The sequence below is a fragment of the Sminthopsis crassicaudata genome, chromosome 2, assembly GCF_048593235.1.
Source record: "Sminthopsis crassicaudata isolate SCR6 chromosome 2, ASM4859323v1, whole genome shotgun sequence".
Classification (NCBI taxonomy): domain Eukaryota; kingdom Metazoa; phylum Chordata; class Mammalia; order Dasyuromorphia; family Dasyuridae; genus Sminthopsis; species Sminthopsis crassicaudata.
In genome coordinates, this window is record NC_133618.1 from 494,131,155 (window position 1) to 494,140,010 (window position 8,856).

The 8,856-nt window shown below is 40.2% G+C and overlaps 1 protein-coding gene across 1 annotated transcript; it reads left to right on the forward strand.

Moving 5' to 3' along the window:
• The first annotated feature begins 425 nt into the window (after positions 1-425).
• Positions 426-7,187, forward strand: CCL22 (C-C motif chemokine ligand 22). Its single transcript, XM_074293513.1, has 3 exons — positions 426-527; positions 1,829-1,952; positions 5,498-7,187. Exons 1-3 carry the CDS (start codon positions 458-460, stop codon positions 5,589-5,591), a joined length of 288 nt encoding a protein of 95 aa, XP_074149614.1. The 5' UTR covers positions 426-457; the 3' UTR covers positions 5,592-7,187.
• Positions 7,188-8,856: the final 1,669 nt, after the last annotated feature.

An 8,856-nucleotide genomic window follows, 5' to 3' on the forward strand; every position in this document is an offset into this window, starting at 1 on the left:
TGAAAAGTTACTCCATTCAGAAATTCAGAGAGTTATCCCAATCATATTTCTCAGATGAGATAATTGATGTCAATGGAAAAATAGAATTCTCTTTACACAGGACCTTGGAAATGGGATGGCAATATAAAGGATTCATTCAATCATTCAGCAAGCATTTCTTCAATGCTTATTTCATTCTAGTTACTGGTAATACAAAGGCAAAGAAAAACCCCATCAACATAGAAAGGTCTCTATGGGATGGCTACCTGGTCAGAGAATTTCCTTAATTTGGAAGGAAGTAGTGAGTTCCTCTTTCGAGATTTGTGTGTCAAAAATATTTTGGGCTCATTGATGACTAAAAACTTTAAAGTGGGCGGTGGGTGTAGTGGTCAGGCTAAGGGACAATAAATATCAGCCAGACCGTCTTCATTTCTTTAATGAGATCACTGGCTCAGGGAGAGGATAGACATCAGAGAAGATGCTCCACTTCCAGGCAGCCCTGCTGATGGCCCTGATCCTGGGCACAGCTCTTCCAAGCACTCGAGCAGGTAAAGAAGCATCTGGGATGCAGTGGGGAACTGGGTTCTTGGTCTTCAAATTCTCTGAACAAAGATTCCCCCTCTTCCTCCTTCTGGCAAAGGTTAGAAATAGGAGAAATGCTTTCACTGACTAGCAGTAAGAATTTATTTTTTATTTTTTATTTTTAATATTTGCATTGCAAGTCAGGAGATCTGGGTTCTGGTCCTGTTGCTGCTTCTGCTAGTCCTCTCCCTTTGATTAAAGTTCCTCCTGCTCATGAAGGAGTTGGACTGGAGGAGGACTCGAAGGACTTTCAGCCTGAATGTTTAGGAGAATATGATTTGTTTTCATGAGGGAGCATCAAGGAGGTCTGGATGGTATGGATCTTTAGCAATAGATTAGTCCTTTTCTTTTTCTTTTTTTGTTTGTTTCCCAAACTTCTCAAATTTGTTCATACACCAGAGAACAATAGAGCCATTGAATGATTCTTACCTTTACTTGTGTCTTCTCCTGTGAATATTTCCCTCCTTTTCTTCATATTGAGATCTCATTTGTTTTTCAATCCAAGTGTTCTCTCCTCTATGAAACTTTTCTGGACACCTACCCAAGAGTGACCTTTTTCTCCTCTGAGCTCCATCAGACCTGAGCTCTTAGTGTGTCCTGCCTTGTATCTACCACCATCTTATCCATCCTACCAGACCAAAGACTTTGAGGACTGTCCAGTACAAAACCAGACATCCCTAAAAGTGGAAGAGCATTATGGAATGACACATGACCACATAGAATTTCCTTGATTTGAGAAATAGTGAGCTCTTCTCTGGAAACTGATGGTTTCTTGTTCGTCTTTGAATCTCCAATATTTAAGCAAGGCAAGTAGATTAAGTATGAAGTAAATCCCACAATGACGATGATCATGATGATAGAATACAAGAAAAGTTTACCATCTTCAAATAAAGGAGGAGAAGAAAAAAAAAGAATGAGTCATAACATAGACAAAGTGCCAGATAAATGCCAGTAAAATTAACTTTAAGAAATTAAATGAGCTTCTCTGGAGTTTTTGTTCAGCCTCACCTAATTTCTCTCTCTTCCAGGCTTGTCACTGTTTCTTGCTTTTTCTGCAGTGGCACCCTGGTAAACTCATTGACTTAGGAGTCAAATCCTGGCCTGTACCACTTACCAGTTCATGTCATTTCACTTCTTTAAATCGTAGTTTCTTCATGTACAAAAAGGGGTTAATAACATCTGTTCCCAAGGTCATCAGGAGGAAAGCACTTTGTAAATCAGAAAATGACATAGAAATGAGCACTATTTTTTTTTTTTTTCCTGGCAGGCCCCTATGGAGTAAACATGGAAAGCACTATTTGCTGCAAAGACTTCGTTCGGTTTCCTCTGCCTTTGAAGGTCCTGAGTGATTTCTACTTCACCTCTAAAGACTGCCGGAAACCTGGAGTGATGTGAGTACTTCTTCTCCCAGGGGAAGTCGGGAGGCAATTGAGGACTGGGAGAAGCTCATGGCAGAGGTGACCTTGGCCACAGGCTAGGGACCGCTGTAGCTGGCAAATGGCCAAAATGTTTCTCTCTTGACTGGACTTGGAACAACCCCTGAGGGATTGGGGTAGGAATGCAGCCCAGGCCAGCTCTGCAAGTTTCCATTTTTTTAGATAGAAGAACTGAGATATAGAGGGAGAATTGATTCACTCACAGCAACACAGCTGGATTTCAAGAACAGACTAGTACCCAGACCTCCTCACCATCTTTTCATTTTCAGTCTTGTTCCCCCATCCTTTTCTTCCTTGTCATGGAGTGACCAACCACTGGAATCACTCAGCTAGGCTAGCGCTGATGGCCCTGGCCCTATACTCAAACCCGCTCTCAGGCAAAGATCAGATTTGCACAGATATATCAAGGAATGAAAATGACTTAATTTGATAATAAAAACTGTAGGACCTCTTCCTAAGGGAAATTTGCAAGTTTAAAAAGGCAGAAATGTCTCGATACAAAGGAACAAAATCCTTAATGGAGAAGAAGCAGGATATTCTAATTCTGCTCTGCCACTATGTAGGTGATAGTGAGCAAGATTTCCTGGGCCTCCGCTATGAAGAAATAAGTTTGATGAGGTATCCCTGAGATTCCTTCAGCACTAGGATGGAGAATCTTAGGACCCAGCTTAAAATTCAGACTCTCTCGAGGGCCGGGCTCGCCTTCCCTTGCCTGAAGCCTGACAAGCACAAGGAAGCCCAGTCCCAGCTGGCTTGGTCCGAATTCCCTCCCTGGGGTGCAGGTGCTGTGTGCTTGCTTGCCAGCCCACAGGTGTCCCAGCCAGTGATGAAGGCGCCTTCTTGGGTAGAAGGCTCCTCTGGGCCACCAGCTGAGCTGTAAGAAGTGGGGGGGGGGGGGCAAAGGGATGCAGCTTAATAAGCAATTTGAAGCATGTGCAGGGCATTGTTCTGGGTAGAGCCAGATAAGGGAGGAGGAAGAATACAAAGATGGAAAGTAGCCCAGTTCTTGTTCTGGAGAGCTTCTGTATGCTTTAGTGAGTTCTCTTCCCTCACTATATAGTCAGGACACGATCGCCTGATTTATTTGTATTTGTATCAGCGCTCACCACAGCGCCTGGAATATAACAATATTATATTATCATTACATTTATAATGTAATATAATAACATAATTATATATAATAATTAATAATAATTGGATTAATAGTTTAGTGTAATAATTAATAAATATTTGTTGACTGAAAAATTATTCCAGTGGGTAGGTTATGATAAGCAGACAGATAAGTAGGGAGTGGCTCATGATTAACATGGAAATATGTTTTACATGATTGTACTTGTATGACCAATATCAATCAGAATCCTTGCCTTCTCAATGAGAGGGGGAGGGAATGTAGAAGAAGAATTTGGAACTCATTTGGTAAATAGTATTTTATTTTTTCCAATTGCACCTAAAGATAGTTTTCAACATTCATTTTTATAAGGTTTTAAGTTTCAAATTATTCTCCCTCCTTTTCCCTCCCCCCTTCCCAAGAGGGCAAGCAATCTGCTATAGGTTTATACATGTGTTATCATGTCAAGCCGATTTTCACATTAGTCATGTCATGAAAAAAGAAACAGAACAAAAGGGGAAAACCATGGGGGAAAAACCCAGAACAAAAAAAAGTGAAAACAGTATGCTTCATTCAATCTGAAGTCATATTCCAGAGTTCTTTTTCTGGATGTGGATAGCATTTTCCATCACGAGTCTTTTGGAATTATCTCAAATCATTGTACTGCTAAGAAGAGCTCAGTCTGTCAGTTGATCACCTGTTATTTGCTGTTGTAGTTTGCTCACTTCACTCAACATCAGTCCATCTGAGTCTTTTCAGATTTTTCTGAAATCTGCCTGCTCAATATTTCTTAGAGCACAATAGTACTCCATTACATTCCTCCTGTATGAATAGCCATTCCCCATTTGATAGGAATCACCTCAGTTTCCAATTGAACAGTTTAAAGTAAAAAATAAATTGATGAATCTATGACCTGAGGAGACAAGAGGGTTTGGTCACTGAGGCAACAAATTCTAGGAATCCCTATCTCCTTCTCAGAATCAATTTATTCTAAAAGTGGGTATTGTCAGGCTTTGAAGTGATCTCCTCCAGAAAGCCTTCCCAGATTATCCCTGACCTGCTCTGGATGGCTCCTTTATCTGATGGCCACTCAGTACTTCTTTATCTAGTTTGCTTCTATGCCCTCCTACAGGTATGAAGACTGCCTCAAGGCTTCTCTCATGCTTATTGTATCATTGATAATACTTCTTCAAATCATGCCCTAAGACTTCTGTTTTTGTAAAATCACAGAAGGTCAGAACTAGAAGGGACCTTAGAACGTGAAAAAAGATCTTAGAATATGAAACAGAAAAAAAAAAAACAGAGCTGAAAGCAACCTTAGCCTATAAAATTAAGAGCATTATGAAAAGATTGTGACTATTTTAAAACAAATATTGCACTTTGGTCTATTGTATGTATATATTACATTGTAAATAAAAAATAAAAGTGACTCAGTTATTTATTTAAGACATAAAATAAAGAAGAGACCTAAGAACATCAGACTGAGCAGAAATTTGTCTTGCTTGACTATGTGTATTTGTAATAGTTTTGTTTTTCTTGCTTTCTCAATGGAAGAGAGGAAGAGAATGAGGCCTTGGGAAAAAAAAAAAAAAAAAAAAACAACACACAGTTCAACCTAGAACATGAGATAAAAGTGATCTAAGATGTGGAATGATGCAATGGAGAGATAGAGACGGAGAGAAAAAGAAACAGAGCAAGGGCTGGATTTGGAGAAAGAGAATTGGGTCTACCATTTAGTAGCGATGTGATCTTGGGCACATAAGTTACTAATATTCTCTGACCCTCAATTTCTTCATCTGTAAAGTGGGGAGAATAATACTTATGCTACCTGCCTCCTAGGATTGTTGTGAGGAAAATGCTTGGTAAGCCCCCAAGGTGCTGTGGACACGTGCACATTTGTACAAGCTACTGTCATTTGCATGGCCTCCCTCATTAGACCATAAGCTCCTTGAGAGCAGGGACTTCCTCACCTTTCTTTGTATCTTTATTTCTGAGGACACAGTGCCTGATGCATGGTGAGCATTTAAAAAGTGCTGACTGACTGACTACTGCTCAGAATTTAGATGGAACATAAAATATAGAATTTTAGAATGAAAAAATACCTTACAACTTCAAATGTTAGTAGCCTCGTTTTACAGATGGAGAAACTGAGGGAGAGAAGGGGGGGGAGCTACAAAGTCACTTTGTTTTTATTTTCTCTTTTTGAAAGTCATTTTTATTTTTCAAATAATAAGTATTTAAAAAATTAACTCCCAATGTTCCCTCTACTGCACTTTGTATCTAGGAGACACCAGAATACTATGCATACAACAGGGACTTAATAAATGCTGAATTCGGGACAAGCTGAGATCTCACTCACTGATGACATTTCTTTAACTCTTCTTTTTTCTAGCCTGCTAACACTAAGAAATCGTGAGATTTGTGCAAATCCTCAGAAGGCCTGGGTGAAACATGCCATCAAGACTATGAAAAGGAAAAAAGCATGAGGATTCCAGCTCTGCTGTGGAAGTACCGAAGGCCTCTTTTTCCAGATGTTGTTCCTAGATGTTGCCTCCTTGACCTCCATCCTATATGGAAGAATCCAAATAGTTGCTGTGTACAGGGTTGGACCATGCCCAGAAGAAATAGGCTAAGGTCAACCAGTGTGACCTCTGTTTTAAAGTCTGGCAATTATATCTGCCATTTCCCATTTCTCTTTCTCTCTTTTTTACTCCACTTCCTCTTGACTTCCCCTAATCTGAAGGTCCAGTGTCCTTATAACTGCTATCCTTTTCCTCCTACAAGCCACTTCCAGCCTTGCTTTCTCCTCCAATGTCCTGTAGCAAAGGTTCTTAATTTTTGTCATGGAATTCATCTCAGAATAGTGGCTTTAAATACATAAAATAGAATACATAGGATTACAAAGGAAACCGATTATATTGAAAGAATTATCCAAAAACATTTTTTTTTTTAAATTCACAAACCCTTGTAGTATAAAATGATTCCTTCCTTCCTCTCCAAAAACATTTCCTTGGTTAGTTAAGGCCTGGAACAGATGATTGAATAATTAGTGCATGAGTGTGAATTACTTAATAATGGCTTTATATGTTTACAGGACTGTCACCTCACCCCTCCTGTCACCTCCAGCCAAGACTTGCATTTTAAAAGAGGACACAACTAACCCAAAGAAGAAAATCTCTAATGACCAATTTATTTTAAGCACCTTAGACACCTGAATGGAAGAGATTTTCATTTTCTTAGGGTGAGAGTGGGATTTGAGTGGGAACTTTTTTGGTCCCAGGGTACAAATCCTAGTACCTTCTGAGAGGTTCCTAGAAATCCTCCTATGAGGGAAGAGAGGATTAAGAGAAATCTCCAGGTTCCTCCAGGACATCATGGTCGGAAAGAGAAATTAAATTTGCTGCCCAATCCTCTAAAGAGGACCAGTACTGAGATCCTGACTGCCCTCTGAAAATAACTAATAGAATTATTCAGAAGGGAGAGATCTCCTTTCATAGGTTTATAGAATTTAGATCAGAAAAAAACTGGAGATTAGTCAGTCCATTTTATAGGTAAAGCTATTGATTTCTAGAGAAGTGAAATGATTTTCCCTAGATCACACAGGTAATTAGAAGTGAAGGGGTTAGCCACCAAATGATGGGATGTGGGGTGCAGAAGCACTGACTCCCCCAAATATATGGGGGTTTCAGGCTCTCCCCATACACTCCATCAATGTTAGGTAGAGGAGGTTTTGGATCCCAAAAATATTTTGGGATTTCAGGCTGGTGTCTCGAGATATTGCAAAAGAATATGTAGGTTTGGACCATGTCCAAATCAAAAGGCAAAGATTTTATTATTATGTCATTTTTTAGCATGCTAAGTTCCAAAAGGGAGTTAACCATTAACAAAGGAAACTCCTGAGCTAAGTTCTCTAGCAGAACTCACAATTAACCAAGGGCAAGATACCTAAGGCAGGTAAAGGGAACTTGCTGCCATAAGATGGGCATTTCCTGATGAACATGTAAAGAATTGTGGGATTACTCCATTGACTGGCAGGCTAACAAGTTAACTATAACTAGGAGAAAGACATGGGGCCGGGGGGGGGGGGGAGAGAGGGGGGAGAGTCTCCTAATGAACCTACCATGCCATAAGGTGGGCTAGATTCCTATCTCAGGAGTTTAGCAGGAGGTCATAGGAGTAGGCAGCAAATCTAATTTCCCTTTCTGGCCACCATGACATTTTTTAATCACTCTTTTCAGTCATAGGATCCCTAGGAACCTCTCAGAAGAACCTCTCTGGGTGACATGATAACTTGGCTATTCAGTACCTGTGGAGTTATGATGGTTGTCTCAAGGACTCTAGGAGAGGAATTCCACATGGACTTGCCGCAATAAAGGCCAACTTAGCAAAACAAAAGGTCTAATCAAAATCTAAAGGTTCATTTAAAGAGATAATTACATCACTGCTCCTCTCCATTTGCCCCGGAAAGTAGCTGGGCTTCCCAATTGTTTACAGTAATTCATACTCTGTCTACAGCCAGCTAGCAACCAGGGATCTAATGCAGGGGGAGGGCTAGGGTTCAAATCCAGACCCTCGGAATCTATGCAATGGGCCAAGGTTCTGAGCTGACAGGGGCAGTGGGGATCTCATACCCTGCCTCTCCTTGCATGGGTGCTTGTGTATCCCACAGTCTCCGACCACCTTCCTCCTTCCTCCCAGACTACCTCCCGTAGGTCAAAAGCACTGCAGCTGGGCTCATTAGCTATATGGCCAGGAGCCAATTCTGTTGTCCCTCCAAATCCTACATTTCCTCATCTGTGGAAGTGGGGATAATGAAGCTGGCTCTCCCATCCCCATGCTTTTGGAAAGCTTATCCCTCCTCCTTTAAATGGTTTCCCTCCCTCCCACACCCACACCCACCTTTTGAAATCCATCCCCTCTTTAGGACCTAGTTCAGCTTCCATTTCCTTCATGAGGCATAGGATCTCCCCAGCAAAAAGATTCTTTTTTTGAATCTCCCATAGCTTTCTTGACTGACTTAATAATACATTTATAATGTTATAGTTCATATTAGAATGTTCCGTGTTTTTGTCTTCTCACCTTGTTTCCCTTCCCTAATCCCACCTGTTCCAGACCGATTGTACCCGCCCTACAGAGACTGAAGTAAAAAGCCTATGAATACTGTTATGTTCCTTACTTGTGTTCTGTGAATTGTATTTTAGGGAAAGGTGGGGAAATTAGAATCACAGAATTTCTGGACTGGAAGAGATTTCAAAGATCATCTAATACAACTGCTTCATTTTCTAGATGAGGAAACCAAGGTCTGAGTGATGAAGTGATCTATCCAAAGTCACACAGACCATGAAGCGCAGAATCTTCTCACTTCAAATCCAACATTCTCTCAACTCTCTTTTGATTTACAGATGAGGAAATTGAAACCCACAAAGGCTAAATTACTTCCTCAACATCAAATAGGAGGTAAGTGATAAAGCTGGGATTTGAATCTGAGTACTCCATATAATAAAAAGAATGCTGAATTTGGAATCTGAAAGTCCCAAATTCAAATCCTGCCTTTAACACTTACTGGCCATATGACTCTGGGCAGAAAATTTTTCTTAAAAATTCAATTTTTAGAAAAATTTCAATTTCAAATTTTCTTCCTCCCATTTCTTTCACTCTCACTGAAAAAACAAGATTAACATAACATATATAGTCAAGCAAAACAAATTTGTGCATGAGCTATGTCCAAATATATACACAGACATATATAAC

Coding starts and splice junctions, on each gene's coding strand:
- CCL22 (XM_074293513.1), top strand. CDS start 458: ATGCTCCACTTCCAGGCAGCCCTGCTGATGGCCCTGATCCTGGGCACA. Junction 528..1,828: donor TCTTCCAAGCACTCGAGCAG/GTAAAGAAGCAT, acceptor TTTTCCTGGCAG/GCCCCTATGGAGTAAACATG. Junction 1,953..5,497: donor TGCCGGAAACCTGGAGTGAT/GTGAGTACTTCT, acceptor TCTTTTTTCTAG/CCTGCTAACACTAAGAAATC.